The 17,440-nt window shown below is 31.4% G+C and overlaps 1 protein-coding gene across 1 annotated transcript; it reads left to right on the forward strand.

Annotated features, from left to right (window-relative positions):
- The first annotated feature begins 6,339 nt into the window (after positions 1 to 6,339).
- On the forward strand, positions 6,340 to 9,673 carry LOC131652770 (alpha-dioxygenase PIOX-like). The gene is made up of 10 exons (XM_058922725.1): positions 6,340 to 6,502; positions 6,734 to 6,997; positions 7,082 to 7,231; positions 7,530 to 7,663; positions 7,751 to 7,961; positions 8,045 to 8,190; positions 8,295 to 8,522; positions 8,621 to 8,823; positions 8,917 to 9,160; positions 9,250 to 9,673. The coding sequence occupies exons 1-10, from the start codon at positions 6,380 to 6,382 to the stop codon at positions 9,473 to 9,475; spliced, it is 1,929 nt and encodes a 642-aa protein (XP_058778708.1). The 5' UTR covers positions 6,340 to 6,379; the 3' UTR covers positions 9,476 to 9,673.
- The last annotated feature ends 7,767 nt before the right edge of the window (positions 9,674 to 17,440 follow it).

Here is a 17,440-nt window from a genome sequence, read left to right on the forward strand (position 1 = left end):
AAATTTAAAATAATTTTAATTAAAATAATTAAAATAATTTCAATTATAAAAAATTTAAAATAATTCGAATTATTAAAATGTAGTTACGAATAATTTCAATTCATGTTTCTACGGTTGATAATAATATTGAAAGAGATCAAGTAAAACTAATGATGATAATAATAATAATAATAGTGATAAAAAAATTATTTTTCATAATTAAAAATGAATTATAATTTTTCATTTAGCTTAAAAAAATTTAAAAAAAAATTGTCTTAATTTTATTTAATGAATAAATTTTATATTTAATTTCATATAATTCAAAATTTACTTATAAAATTAAATTTTTTTTAATTTATATAAGTTAGTAAAATAATTTTTAACTTTAAAATTGTTTAGGAAATTTTGATTCACCTTGAGTTTATTGATTCATCTCCATTTTATTGATTCACCTTGATTTTATACCTATTAATTGTATTGATTCACCTTATTTTAATTTTTTTAATAATTATTGAATTTTTTCGGAAGTGTATATCCGAAACATTCCAAGACCAATTTGGTCTTGAAATATTTTGAATATGCATCTCCGCAGACACCCCTCTCCAAAGACTTTTTTTTTTCGTGTTTTCGGAAGTGCACTTCCGAAATTAACTTTTTTTCAGAAAAAAAAAAAATTTTGGAGATGTATCTCCAAAATATAGGGACTTTCTGAGAAATTCGCAGCGGGTGCCCAAGAAGATTATGGGGATGAATAAAGAAATTTCCTTAGAACAAATTGATTCATTTGAAAAGAAGACCATATAAAAAAAATTGTCTTTTTTTTATTGATAACTTAATCAACTTTTTTATTTTTTCATAAACACTACTATTTCTTGTGTATTCTAATATGTTTCTTTTTAATATTTTAATGATTATAATTTAGTCCAATATATATAAAATCATAAATAAATAGAATGTTACAATTTTAAATCTGCACATTGTAATCGGTTATTTCTGCAACATTAACTCAACTGAATTATCGAGAATATGTCAAATATTTTTCAATTTTTCTAGAATTATCGTCGAAGCAATCAAGATTGATATTGTCTTGGATGAAACAAATAAATTGGCAGATGCTTTAATTAAATGGGTTTTATTGTCTTAATATATATTAACTCACTATTTTGATGTGGTTCCTAATTGTTGTACTAGTATTTTTTTTCTATTAGGTAGAGCTAATATTATTTTTATGTGAGATTGTTGGGTTTTTTAGTGACTCTTTTTTCATCATTAAGAAGAAAAAAAAGATTAATCAATATTTTTCTTTTTATCATGTTATATACGCACTTTAATTTTTATTGAAAAATAACCATTTTATTTATAATTATAAATTTCATATATTTTTTTGAGATCTCTATCATATTATTTAATCTATCATTTTAAAATAAGTGATATAAGTAATTATTTAATGCAGATTAAGAAAATTATGTCAATTTAAATTTTTTTATATTTTTCTTATATATTTTTATGCACTTATATTTATCATAAATACAAAAACAAATACTAAATTCAAAATAATGCAAATTAATTGACACAATTAAATATAATTGTACTGAATATTAAAAATGTTATTTATTTAGAACACAACTTTTTTGAATATGTCATTCAATTTAAATGTTAATAAGTTTTTAAGTTTTTGTAAGTTTTATAAGTTTTTAATCTTGTTTGCAAACTTATTAAAAAATTTGTAATAAAATACTACTACTTTTTCCTTAATAATAAGACACTTTTGACAAGAATAAGGAAACTAAAATAATTGATTGTTGTATTAAATTAATTGACAAGTATAATTTAATAAAATAGTGAAGATCTATTTTAGTCCCTCACCAAAATTAGAGAGTTTAAATGCAAATTAATTTTATTTAGTTAACAAATAAATCTAAAAAAACAAAATTTTGCACCAAACAAGAGTTAAACCAAGGACCCTTTGGTCTATAGGTAATATGCTCTACCACTAAATCAATATATTTTTCTTGTTTTAACTTTAAAATAACACTTATATCAATATATTTTCTTATTATTTTTCAATTATTAGCAATAATTTATATAATTTGATCTCTAACATAAAAATAAAATCATTTTTAATTTCTTGTAGTATCATAGGTTCAATCATACATTATAGTATCATAGGTTCAATCTTAGTCTCATAGGTTCAATCATACATTATAGTATCATCGCATTCAAACCAAACCGCAAAATTCTACATTATCATCACATATGTTATAGGTGTACCATAAAATTCAAAATATTATAGTACAATAAAATTCAAAATATTTTATTAACATCAAATTCCAAAATATTGTATAAAAAAATAGAACTTAAAAATCTAAAACATCCAGTATCACCAAAATAAAACAAACAAGTGTCCTAAAATTGCAAAGAACGATGTACCAATAATTACAACTTAAAAGCAAAACATATGATGGTGCCACCAAATTCAAAAGACAAACTAAATAAAGTAGAAGGAAACATCATGTTGACCATCATTGTGTAAATCTAATAGTAGGCATGAATCTTGAACTACTAGGTCCAATTTGTGGAGATTGAGATGAACATGGAGGACAAAATGGAGATGTTGGTGGTCGGGTCGATGAAGTTCCAACTATGGAAGGACGTGCAATGAAAGGTGGTGGTGGCGGCCTAACTAGAAGAGATGATGGCCGAACAGAAGGAGGTGGTGGTGGCCTAACAAGAGGAGGCCTTACAACTTGAGGTTGTGGTGATTCCTGATGCATAAATAATAACAAAATATTAGATTGAAATAAAGTACAAGCAAAAGTAGAAGTGACAAATTATTACATGTGACAAACTTTGTGATTGAGGCTGAGTTTGTGACCAATTCTCCATAGTTGTTGTTTTCTCTGCTATATTTTCGTTTTTTTCACATATCTTGGTTTTGGAGGTCCTTTACATGTCTTTTCATAATGACCAGCTTCACCACACTTTGGGCAAATCACTTCATATCTTCTTTTAACCTTGCGTGTTCCGCTCCCAGGCATATCTTCTGAAAATTGCATCTTTTCTTCTATGCTTCTTTGGTCTGCCAATAGGTCTTTTCATCTTTGGTGGTTCTGGCTTAGGATGCTCTATAATTTTCCAATATACTTGGCTGTTGACCGGTCGAATATAATGATCATAAGTAGCATTCAAAGCTTCAATTGTGAGCCACTGATGCACATAATTCTCAGGCTTCTCAACCTTATATGTTATAGCTGCAATGGCATGAATACAAGGCATACCAGTTAATTGCCACATTTGACAAGTACATGTTTGCAAATCCAAGTTCACACCAAGGCTTGTACCATGTCTTCGAACCTCATACTGATCATCACCCGTTATCTGAGGTGTCCACTTATTGCTCTCTACCTTTAATTTTTCAATCTTCCTTTGTTGAATAGGTGGTAATATACTCTTGCATGTGCCTAAGACTCTTTTTAAAATAATTGGAATTAAAAATAATGAGTCCACCTAAATAAAAATAATACATATAGGCAGTCCAGTCACGGTTCAAAAGTAGAAAGAAAAAACGATTTGAAAAAAATTCTAACAGAGGGACTAACATGACTCGGTTAAATTTTGCAAGGGACTAAATAGAGACTTTTTTTCTTAGAGATTAATTTAAGCTCTCTAATTTTTGTGAGAGACTAAAATGGGTTTTCACTCTTAACAAAATTATTTTCTAAGTGAGAGAATCAATTAATATTTATATAAGAGTATTTATTATAAATGGTAGAAAAACATGTAACATGTTATTTTTGGTAAAGAAAAAAATCAATGCATTTTAATATTTAAAAAAGTTCATAGTTTATTTTAAAGTTTGGTATTCAACCATACAACCCTCTACTTAAATAGAATCAATTTCATTTTTCTCTTGAGGACCGCTTGAAGATCAGTGACAGCAGCCACTATTTGCATTGCAAAGTGGTGAATCTTACAGTGTTGACTGTTAGCGCAATAATCGGAAGGTCGAGCAAGGACCATTCTATTTTGTAGAATTGTTTTGAGCAACACACCTTTGTGAGAGACACACCACTTATTCACCCAAAACCTTAAGGTGATGGGTGAGTGGGTTTTCTCACTTACGAATATTCAAGTCACTACATTCCTATCCAATGTGGGACTATTATCCACACTGTTCACACTTACTATGTTCTCAACACTCCCGCTCAAGTGTGAGTTTATCCACAATGCTCTCCCTCAAGTGAAAGCTCTTTCTTCCACACACACTTGTATCACTATTGACTCTCTTCAACAGAACACTACCTACGGACATTTTGATACAAGTAAGTCAGTCCTTTTCTCGAAACCAAAGGCTTCTGATACCATTTGTTGGCGCAACAATCAGGGGGTCGAGCAATGAGCATTCTAATTTGTGGGACTTTCCTTTGAGCAACACACCTTTGTTAGAGAGACACCACTTATTTATCCAAAATCTTAAGGTAATAGGTGAGTGAGTGTTCTCTCTTATAAACGCTAAGTCACCACATTCTTATCCAATGTGAGACTATTATCCACACTACTCACACTTAATGCTCCCCCTCAAGTCCACAAACTCTTGTACTGCACAAAACATTTCTTACTCACCACCTTTGTGGTGCCGTTGACACTCTTTAACAGGACGTTTCTTAAACACTACCCTGCGGCGCCGTTGACTTTCGATACAAGTAAACTAGACCGTTTCTCGAAACCAAAGGCTCGTGTTACCATTTGTTGGGAGAGTTTTTCACTAGGGATTACTGATACTTTGTAAGACTTTCTTTAAGCAACACACCTTTGTGAGAGACACGCCACTTATTCACCCAAAACTTTAAGGTGATAGGTGAGTGAGTTCCCCCACTTATAAATGCTCAAGTCACAACATTCCTATCTAATGTGGGACTATTATCCACACTACTCACACATGCTACATTCTCATCAATGACCAACACAATCGCTCGTATTTGGAACGCTAGAAATAAAGCTCGATTTCAAAGCTTAATTTCTTTTTAGAAATCATGTTGTTCCTTCATTATTTCACTCACAACATATATCAGCACCAAATGCAACAACCATAATATTCAAAATTTTATTATTTTAAAATATTTCGTTATCAATGCTCACCCTTCCAAAGTGTAGATCTGTAAAGAAGTCTTGTGGTGTCCCCTTCTTTATTTTAGGTCAAGGTTAGTATAAATCGTGTTTTAGTTGGAACTCCTCTGTTAGCAGTTTGCGGTGGCATTTTCAAAAACCATAACGGTGATCATTTGGGAAGTTTTACGTGTAATTTTGGTCATGAAAATGTTTTATATGCTGAGCTCATGAGAGCAATTTTAAGAATAGAGCATGTTGTGAGTCAAAATTGGGATAGGTTGTGGTTGGAGAAGGATTCGAAGCTTGTGGTGCTTGCCTTCAATAAAGCATTTGTCGTGCCTTAGAAGCTTAAAAATAGATGCGACAAATGTATTCAAACTCTAAACAAATTAAACATCTTCGCAACTCACATCCATAGAGAAGAAAATCATTGTGCAAATTAGTTAGCTAATTTAGGTGTAACTAACTATACCGGGTGGAATGATACACATCCTAATGTAAATATGGACTTTCAATAAGAATAAATTAGATATTCCTAATTATATGTTAGGTTTGAAATTTTGACTTTAATCCCCCTCATTTTTGTGTAACTATTTTATATATATATATATATATGTCCCCTCAAGTGAGAACACTTGGTTATTATGAGAAATGAGAACAATGAATCACGACCATTAAATTTGATTTTAATGGACTGGATTGGTTTCTCTTTCTATGTTAATTTAAAGTAAATATTAAGGATCATAGAAAGAGAAACCAATCCAGTCCATTAAAATCAAATTTAATGGTCGTGATTCATTGTTCTCATTTCTCATAATAACCAAGTGTTCTCACTTGAGTCGTCCCCTATATATATATATATATATATATATATATATATATATATATATATATATATATATATATATATATATATATATATATATATATATATATATATATATATATATATATATATATATATATATGATGGGCCAATGTCCTCTTTTGATTAAAAAAAGAAACCTCAACCTTATGGGTTTAGTACTCCATCTAAAAAGAGAGAGAAAACATTTTGCATTAGTTATTATTCTGAGTAAATTATTTCTACCATTGAATCATAGAAGATGTGACATTATTTTCAATTAATTTTGTACGGTTTATTTGAATATTTAATAAAAAAATTAAAAGAAATAAACTTCTTGGTCCTCTCTTTTCCCTCCCCTCTCCTCCATCTATAAATACCCAAAAGTTTCTCAGAATGATACACACACAAATTTCATAAAACTAGTCTTTCTATCATCCAAAAACCATGTTGCCTCTTATAATTGCTCCCATTAGAATTATATTTTCAACAATTGTGCAACATTGCATCCATAAAGATTTTCACGAAGCAGTGGCTAAAATGTCCATCATTGATGCTTTTCTCTTCTTGGTACAAATAAATACCCTTCTTCATCAAATCAATAAATATATACTAAAAACTCAAATCACTAGTATTTTATTTTCATACAACAGTTAAGATTATGCTTCCTATTTAAGCATAAATATAAGCAAGAAAACTCAAATATATTTACTCCAAAATTTTGACAAAATATATTTTGTTCATACATAACCTCTAACTATATATTGTCTTTTGTTTTGTTTTTTACTATGACATTTACAGCTGATACACTCCATTGACAAGTTGGGAATATGGCATCGTTTGCCTGTGTTCTTGGGACTACTTTACTTGGCTTCTAGGAGACATCTTCACCAACAATACAATCTCTTCAATGTTGGTCAAACACCTGTAGGAATTAGGTCCAATCCTTATGACTATCCCTATAGAACTGCTGATGGAAAATTTAATGACCCTTTTGATGATAATGCTGGAAGTGAAGGTTCTTTCATTGGAAGAAACATTCTTCCTGTGGATCAGAAGGACAAGGTCAAAACAGTAAATTAATTACATATAAAAAAATATATATTTTCTGATTATTTAAAAATATGATTGAATGATATTTTTTTTCAGCTGTTGAAGCCAGATCCAATGGTGGTAGTGACAAAACTTCTGGCAAGAAAAACATTCAAAGACACCGGAAAACAATTCAATGTGTTGGCTGCAGCTTGGATTCAGTTTATGATACATGATTGGATTGATCATTTGGAAGACACTCAACAGGTGTGAATGGATTTCATCACCTTAAAATTACATAAAAAAAATTTATCAAGAAATTCTTAATATTATTTATATTTATAATAAACAATTTAATATTTTGACAAAATAAACACCAAATTCTAAAAAACGGACTTTAACCTTAAGATGTTGATACTGTTTTATGATGGAAAAAAATTGTGAGTAATTCAGGTTTGGACGATCACAATCAATATCACAATATCTGTACGACTAGACCACGACTAGACCGTTATTTATTATAAAAGACTAACATATTGTGATTTATTTTATTTTATAATAATAGATTGAACTCACTGCGCCACGGGAGGTTGCAAACCAATGTCCATTAAAATCTTTCAAGTTCTTGAAAACAAAGGAAATTCCAACTGGATTCTATGATATTAAAACTGGACATGCAAACATACGCACACCTTGGTGGTAAGAACATGTTGATTTATCACATATCTAACATATATTGAACTTACATTACACATGACATGAATGAATATGTATATAATATGACAGGGATGCAAGTGTGGTATATGGAAGCAATGAGAAAGTTTTGAGCCAAGTGAGGACTTCAATAGATGGGAAGTTGAAAATATCAAAGGGAGGTCAGCTAGAACACGAAAATGGAATTGCGATATCCGGTGATGTTCGCAATAGTTGGGCTGGTGTTTCAGTTCTGCAAACCCTTTTTATTCAAGAACACAATGCTGTTTGTGATGCTCTCAAGGTATATGTATAAACTGTTGTCTATAGTTTCATTTTAGTACAAAAAACTAATACACATTTTCTTTTAATATTGTACTTTATTAGAAGGAATATCCACTCTTGAAAGATGAAGAACTTTATCGCCATGCTAGATTGGTGACTTCGGCTGTGATTGCAAAGATTCACACCATAGATTGGACTGTCGAGCTTCTTAAAACTGACACTTTACTTGCAGGCATGCGAGGAAATTGGTAAAAACATACTAACTATAGACGCAAACACTGGCATAGACACACGTATTTTTTCAGAGGTACCTGTGCTGCTTATGATAATGAAAATTTTGATTTGATTTTAGGTATGGACTATTGGGAAAGACATTCAAGGACACATTTGGACATGTTGGAGATGGCATATTGGGTGGATTGGTGGGCATGAAAAAACCAGATAATCATGGTGTTCCATACTCTTTAACTGAGGAATTTACCACTGTCTATAGAATGCATGCACTCTTACCTGATACCCTCCATTTGAGAAACATACATGTCCCTCCAGGAGATAACAAATCTCCACCATTAATCAAAGAGTATGACAAAATATTTGTGTTTTCGTAATCCAACCTACAAAAACCTTGTAAATCTCTAAGTTTTTTTTAAAAAATATATTTCTTTTGGTATTATATAGGATTCCTATGAAAGATCTGGTTGGACTACCAGGAGAAAAGGCCTTGTCACAGATAGGAGTTGGACAGACATTAGTATCAATGGGTCACCAAGCTTCTGGAGCTCTAGAGCCTCAGAACTATCCATCTTTTCTTAGAGATCTCGTATCACAAAACGTCGATGGAACAGAAAGATCGGATCATGTGGACTTAGCTGCTCTTGAAAGTATGATATCTTATGAGTCACAATTTTTATTTCAAGATCATTTTTTAATGGCTTGAAACTGACACTCAATTTAATATATAATAAATGATGCAGTTTATAGGGACAGAGAGAGGAAAGTTGCTAGATATAACCAATTCAGGAGATCATTGTTGTTGATACCTATTTCAAAATGGGAAGATTTGACAGATGATAAGCAAATAATTAAAGCATTGAAAGAGGTATATGGAGATGATGTTGAGCTGCTTGATACACAAGTAGGTCTCATGGCTGAGAAAAAGATAAAGGGTTTTGCAATTAGTGAGACAGCTTTTGTGATATTCCTTATCATGGCATCTAGGTAAGAACAACTAAAACTTTATTTGTTGAATTTGCTTAGTATAAGAAATACATATAATGGATTTGATTGAACTTTCATGGATTTTGAAGGAGGCTAGAAGCTGATAGGTTTTACACAAGCAACTTCAATGAAGAGACATATACCAAAAAGGGGTTTGAATGGGTGAACACGACCGAGAGCTTAAAGGATGTGATTGATCGTCATTATCCTGGAATGACAGACAAGTGGTTGAACGCTTCAAGTACTTTCTCCGTTTGGGATGCACCCCCGAACAAACCAAATCCAATTCCAATTTACCTTCGTATTCCTAACTAAATGTTGGTAGCACTCACTCTCTTGAAGTGTTTTTCACTTTTATTATAGTACTTTGTATTTCCAAGAAATGGATATGATTCCATACTAGTTATAAATCTAGTTTCGGATTTCCAATAAGCTCTATCTCATTTGTATTGTTACATTGTACTGTTAATGAGGTTTTGAGTAATGTTGTTCCATTTGAATTCTCTTCTATAATTTTCCGACTCTTACATCTTCGTTTTCCTCTAAAATACAATTTTATATTTAATGTTTGTTTGCTTAGTGCTCTAAGATATTGGTTAAAAATGATCACATTCCAAACAAATCACTTCCCTTTAACATTATTTATATGTTTTGAACAAATAAAAAAAAAAAACCTATATATTGATGACTTGATGAAGAGAAGAGGTCAATTTATCATCATGAGACAACACAGTAACCTATATGTTGATGACTTGATGAAGAGAAGTGGTCAATTTATCATCATGAGGCAACAGCAACCTATATGTTGATGACTTGACGAGGAGAAGAGGTCAATTTATCATCATGAGACAACATAGCATAAAACAAAATCAGAGATTGATAACAACTCTGAACTTCTAAGCATGTGATACACGAGAATTTTATAGTGCTCTCCGGAGAAAAGGATTCAATAACTTTAATGCAATGACTTTAGATAACTTTAATCGACTATTCGAGGGGTCAGATTTAGTAATTTTAATCCAATAACTTTATTTTAATCATTTTTGTTTTGGGGAAGGATTCAGTAACTTTAATCCAATGACTTTAGATAACTTTAATTATTTTTGTTAAGATTATTCTAGGAGTCAACACGAGGAAGCATTTTTATATTTGAGACATTTTCTTTTGATCTCCGGAGAAGGATTCAATAACTTTAATCCAATAACTTTAGATAAATTTAATCATTTTTGTTAGGACTATTCGAGGGGTCAACACGAGAGAACATTTTTTATATTTGGGACATTTTCTTTTGAGCAACACTTTTTTGTGAGAGACACCGCATACCCAACCAAAATCTTAAGGTGATAGGTGTGTGGGTTCTCCCACTTATAAATGCTCAAATTTTCACATTTCTAACCGATGTAGGACTTTCCCCACATTATTCACACTTGTTATTCTCAACAATTTCCTAACCTATTTTATGAAAAAGAAAATAAAAGAAAAAGAAAAATTAAGATTAGAGGGAGAGTTGTAGGTGAGAGAGATAGAGGGAAAGTTATGTGACTTTTCTCACGTTAAAGTTACTAAAACCCAACCCATGCTCTACATATCTGTATCAATGAGTCGAAATAAAAGATAAAAAATCTAACTCATGCCCTACATACCTGTATCAATTAGTCAAAATGAAAGATAAAATATACAACTATATAACAAAAACAACTAATTCTAGTTAACTTCACCCACCAAAGATATCTTTTGGATAAGCTTTGTTTAGGTCGGTTTAATCAACAACATGCACCATTTACCACCCACCTTCTTGACCAACACTATATTGGATAGCCACTTCGTGTACTTCAATTATAAAATGAAGCTTGCTTGTAGAAGTTCCTTGAAAATATTTCTGATAGCTTTAGCTTTCTCTGGTGTCTGTGGGTCAAATACCAAACATAAGGGTCGATGTTCAACTAATGACAAACAACATTGAGATCGATGTTGAACATATCTTATGAGGAAATAGTGAACAAATCAACATTGGCTTTAAGACATCTAATTATTTCCTCCTTAATAGAACTAGGAAGGTTAAATCCAATCTTCATTGTTCTTGCTTGACTTTCGTCGAGCTTGATGACTATGGAATCATCTTCAGAGACCAGACTTGGTATTTTCCTCCTAGCTTAGACGGGGAGAAGTATCTCTGTTTGGCCTCATCATCAAATTTGGCCTCCTCTAAACGTGCGTCGAAGTTCACGAAGTTGACTTATAAGGGGTGTTGTTTGGAAGAGATGGACTTCTACCTTCTCCCTCTATTAGACAATAGCCACATCCATGTTCTGCTGTAGGGATTTGTGAATGTGATAGGCTCTTCCAGGTCTTTACATATTGTCTTTAGTTTGTCATGAATGTTGTGGTACTTCAACTTCAGTTGGACGGTGGAAGCGGCGATGTCAAGGGTTTGTGAGAAGGGCCTCCCGAAGATGAAACTGCAGATGCTTTTATAAGGAACCACTAAGAATTGAACATCCATCGTTCTGGTGTCTCTTATTTTGCAGAATATTGCCACGAGCTCTATGAAACCCCAAGGGTAGGTTACATAATTGTTGAATGCTTGCAAATTAGTGCCCATATAAGACGATAATTTCTCCTTCTTCAAACCTAACTTCTCGAAAATTTAGGCATATACATGATGTCACATGAAATTCCTCTGTCAATGAGGATCCTCGGAATATGAAATCCCAAGTGGGAATAGGATAGTATCTCTATGAATTTTGTGGTGGTTTTTCCTATAACTGTTAAAGAGTATGATTCAATTTGGATTATAGTTTCTATTCTAGTATCGAAATGGCACTATTTGAAGTGTTATATTGTAGAAGATGTAGAACATCCTAGTGTTAGTATGAGTTTGGAGAAACTGCCGCGTTAGGATCGAAGTAGTTCAGCATATTATTGAGAAGTTTAAGATGATTTAAGAAAATATCAAGACGTTGCAAAGTAGGCAGAAAAGTTATCATGTTAAGTGAAGAAAAGCCCTCGAATTTCAAGAAGGAAATCATGTGTTCTTAAGAGTCACTCCCGTGATTGGGGTTAGTCGAGAATTGAAGTCGTATAAGCTTAATCTTTGGTATTGTTCTTTATTAAATTCAAAGAAGAGACGATGAATTCGCCTACGAAATTTCCTTACCCCTATCTCTTTTAAATGTCCACTGTGTCTTTCAGGTCTCTCAACTTCGTAAGAATATTCCAGATCTGTTGCATGTGATCAGTTAGATGATGTGCAACTTAGGGGTGGTAAAATGGGGCAACCCATTGGCCATGCTTGTTTTTCCCGCACTTTAATGTGGGACAGACCAAGGGTTTATGCTCACTCCCTCTAATGTGTTCGCTCCACCCTGCCTCATTTTTTTGTGGGCACGTGCATTTACAGGTGGAACAAGGTTTCAAGCCTGCACCCTTAAGTATGCCCGCCCCTCCTCATTTTTTGCAGGCTTTTGCAGGACGGTCCAAAATGGGGCGGGCATGTCTGTTTTCCACTCCTAGTGCAAATAAGAGATAACATATATTATGAAACACCACCATTGTAAATTGAAGATCGAAAGGTAAAACACTTGAGAGAGGGAGAGATACGAAGGGAGGGAGAGAGAGAGAGAGAGAGAGAGAGAGAGAGAGAGAGAGAGAGAGAGAGAGAGAGAGAGAGAGAGAGAGAGAGAGAGAGAGAGAGAGAGAGAGAGAGAGAGAGAGATTCCTTTGGTTAAGGTTTTTTAAGGAGGAAATTTTGAGAGAAGTTTGACTTGGTAGCGCGAGAGTCAGATACATGAGTCTTATCTATACTTGTTCATTTCAGGTAAATTTTCGAGGACGAAAATTAAACAAGTGGTAGAGAGTTATAACACCCCAAATTAATTAAAATATATTTTTTTAGTATTATTCCATTTTTATTTATGTTTTTCTTATGAATTTTTATTATTGTTATTAATATTATTAAGGTTATTATTATTAATAATAATATGAATTATTGAGAAATAATTATTTAATTAAAAAATTGTTGAGATAATGGGAAAAAGAAAGTCAAAGAGGAAAGAGTTAGTGGCGAAATAAAAATTTATTTTAGGGGGGAGAAAAGGGATGAATAGAAAAAAGGAAGAGATGGAGAGAGAAAGAGAGAAACAAGAGAAAACACGTATTCTGAGGAAAATCCTCACCATTCCAAAAATCACCAGAGAACATCTTCTTCTCCAAAAGACCTTATTTCCCCAAAAAAAGATTGTAATAATAGCTAGTGTGCAACGGAGAGATGCTGTCATTGTTAGGAGCCCCGCAGAGAAATTCCTACAAGCATAAGGTAAGGGAGAAAATTGTTCTATAATTGGGTATTTTGGTGTTTAGGGTAGTGGAGTTTTCCTTGAACCCCGACTTCCGCCTAATTCCATGTGGAATTTCTCCTAAGAGATGACAATTCATGAACCTTAGATTGAGAATTTTCTTTTGTAGGATAGTTCCCTTAAGTTGACTGTATAAACTTGTGTGTTTACATATGATCATGTATGGGGTTGTTGATTCATATTTTGCTTGAATGAATATATGTTATGATGGATTGGTCGTGTTAAAATGATGCCTTAGTATGTTATAAGATGAAATTTCATGCCAAGACTATTTTTCGAGTTTAGGGTTGAGTAAACATGTCGGGAAAGAGTTTGGGTTGAAGAAAAGGAACAATAAAATGTAAATATCCTAGAGCCATTACGGTTCATAATAGCCATTATGGCTAGACCGTAATGTTGTTGAATATTTGTACTAGGTTAATTTGTAATCATCATATCTTAAGTAAGAAAACTCTGATTGTGGTATGCTCAATTGCGTAAGAAAGATAATAAGGTGATCTATACCCTAGTGAAGCTCTTGCGACCAATAGGTCTCCCCCTAGTAAGTGGTAATTAAATATTTTAAGGTAAATCTTAGGACATGAGTCCAACGTTTGGTAAAACTAATGTGAATCTCTAATGTGGCAACCAATGCAAAGGTGGCAATACAAGTTTTATAAACTATTTGTAAGGCTCTAATGTGGAAATAAATAAAGTGTATCATTGTGTGTTATGAATTGTGCTGCCACTTGCTGTTATTATACCTTGTACTTTGTAGAATGTATTATCACCCCTTTTTTTCTATGTTTTGACGATGCATATCTTGCACTGAATATCCTCAAGTTGAGACCGAGGAATAGTCTCAGTGCGATGCTTTAATTGAGAATGGTGTGGAATACCAATTCATTAATATTTTTTTGTATTTATTATTTATGTTAAATTGTTAAGTCAACTAGTATGTTTGATTTGTAATAAGGTTTTGGTATTATAACATTGTGGTTTGGGGTGCACATGGGTCAGTTTGGGTTGAATTTAGCCAAAATCATAACCTAACCCGTACATGGTACACTGGTTTGGGTGAGGTAAAATAACCACCCGCAATATTATTGAGTTGGTTTGGATAAAACCACAAATTTATGGGTTGGATTTGGTTAGATAGTGTGTTACCCAATATTTTTTTCCTTATATAATTATTAATTATATGTCACATTTTTTCTTAATAAATAGTTTAGAATATTACTGTTATTTTTTTAAACATCAAATGTCTAAATGTACAATGAAATTTATCATAAACATATATTTGTAAAAAACAAAGATACATTATAGTAAAACCTAGAATTGCATAAAATACTTGCAACTTACTAGAATTAGGATTAAAATAATCAAAATGTGACATCCTAAATAATTTAAAATCACTAGTTACTGAATAAAAGATGTTCAAAAGATTGAAATTGAAGCAAGCAAAATTAAAAACATCAAAGTCATCACTTGTCAAATTATAAAAAAGAGAAAAAAATATAATCACTCAATAACCCATGGGTTTTGTGGGTTGGGTGTGGGTTTACCTATAACCCAATTATTTTGAATGGGTTTTTATTTTTGAAAGTCGTATTCACCCAATAACCCGACCCAACCACTTTTGGGGTCGGTTTGGGTAGGTTTTACTGGGTTTATTGGGTTTACCCAACCCATGAACACCCCTAATTGTGGTAAGGATTCATGATTTTTTACTCAAATGCCACTATTTTGAAAAAATACCAATATGTCACACTTTGAAAAAAAATTCAAAATGCCACACTTTTAGAACAAGCTCGGCCATCCATTGGTCGAGACAATGAAAGAAACTATTTTTATGTGTAGGCTCGGCCATCCATTGCCTGAACAACTTATTAAGTCAGTTAACAAGATACCTGACTTAATAAGTGTATAATTTCAAATAATTTTTCAAATTTTAAATAGCAGGAGGACTTATTAAGTCGGTTAAGAGAAGACCTGACTTAAAAAGTGTAAAATTTCAAATAATTTTTCATAGCAACATGACTTATTAAGTCGGTTAACAGGAAATCCAACTTAAAAAGTGAAAACAATCCGATTTAATAAGTGGCTCGGCCAAACCTATACATAAAAATATTTTTTTTCATTGACTCGTCCAATGGATAACGAGTTTGTTTTAAAAGTGTGCAATTTAGAAAAAAATATTCAAAGTGTGACATTGATTTTTTTTTTAAAATAGTGGCATTTTAGTAAAAAAAAATCTCAAGATTCATGTATCTTTTTAATGATTATGTTTAATTTTATGTTTTAATCTATTCAAGTGTCCTTTTGAGAATCGTTTCACGTGTTGAAACTTGAATTTTTTTTTTTTTTCTAAATGAAAGTGAATATTTTCAAAAGTAGACATTTGATTCTATTTTGTCCATGGAATCAAAAATTTATATCACGTGTCCAATTTTTTCTGAAAAAAAAAGCAAATAATACCAAAATACTCATTTGTCCATAGAATAAAAAATCTAGGGGTGGCAAAATGGATGGATTAGATGGATATGGATTGGATTGCTAATGGATGGATCCAATCAATCCATTAGTCCATTAACAATCCATTAAATCTTCATCTAAAAAATCCAATTCAATCCATCCATTAAGGTTAAAATCCAATCCAATCCATCCATTAACATCTTTATAGTGGATGGATATCCATCCATCCAAAACATTTATTTAAATATTTTAATTAATTTTCTAATAATTTAGATTTTAAAACTTTACAAAAATTTTTTTTTTTTATTTCTCTATAATAATATTTTTAGAATATATAGATATAATATATTTATGTTATATTTATTCATAATTTATAATATTTGATAGATAAATTTTGATAATTATTTGTTAGTGTTATTCTGTTTTATTTTTCTCTTTTTTTCTAATGTTGTTTCTAATTTTTTTATCTTTGTATGAATTTACAATTTCGTTTAATAATTGGAATGATATATTTCTTCGTTGTTAAATTATGACACCCTTGCATTCTTATTTCTCCTTCAATACTTAACTACTGTGTTGAATTATAGATTTTTTCAATTTTATTTTGAAATATGATTTCCAATTCAAATGAATTGGTGTTTTTCAAAGTATATACAAAAGTATATACATAATATATACAAAAGTGAGTGAAAAAACTGATGGTGATATTTAATTGGTGATGAACATGATTGTTTACGTGAGAGAGAAAGAGTAATTTCACGATAGTGGAAATAAAAAATAAAATTATTATTATTATCATTAAAAATTAGTAACTTACTTGAACAATGAGAAGAAATTAACAGCACTTATTGATGAAAAATGCAATTGTTAGATGAAAATTTTAAGTGAAACTAAAAAAAATCCATTGGATTTATTAAATGAGATGGATGGATTGAATCCATCCATATAGTTAAATGGATGGATTGAATCCAATCCGTTAAATAGTTATTTGGTTGATGGATGGATTGGATGGATAAATTATTGGATGGATTGGATGGATTTTCCCTTAATGGATTTTATTCCCACCCCTAAAAAAATCTACAAAAACACCTGACTAGGATAAATTATCTTATCTTGGTTTATAGACCAATTGATTGGTCAAAAAAGAAATATCTTTATAACATATTACAGTCTTTTTAAAGAAGCAACATTTTTAGTCCCTTTATTTTTAGCTTTTTTTTCTTTTGGCTTAAATGCAACTTTGGTCCCCCTATTTAGCATTTTTTTTGATTTTGATCCCCCCACTTTCAAAACCACCATTTTAGTCCCTAATTTAAGTTTGTTGCTTGAATTTAGTCCCTCAGTCAATTTGGGACAGATTTTTTATGACGTGGCGTGTTTTTATATGATGTGTCAACGCCAGGTCATTTAAATATTAATTAAATTAATTGTTTTATTTCATATTTTATTTAAAATTTTCATTAATTAAAAT

This window comes from Vicia villosa, linkage group LG2 (genome assembly GCF_029867415.1).
Source record: "Vicia villosa cultivar HV-30 ecotype Madison, WI linkage group LG2, Vvil1.0, whole genome shotgun sequence".
NCBI classification, from domain to species: domain Eukaryota; kingdom Viridiplantae; phylum Streptophyta; class Magnoliopsida; order Fabales; family Fabaceae; genus Vicia; species Vicia villosa.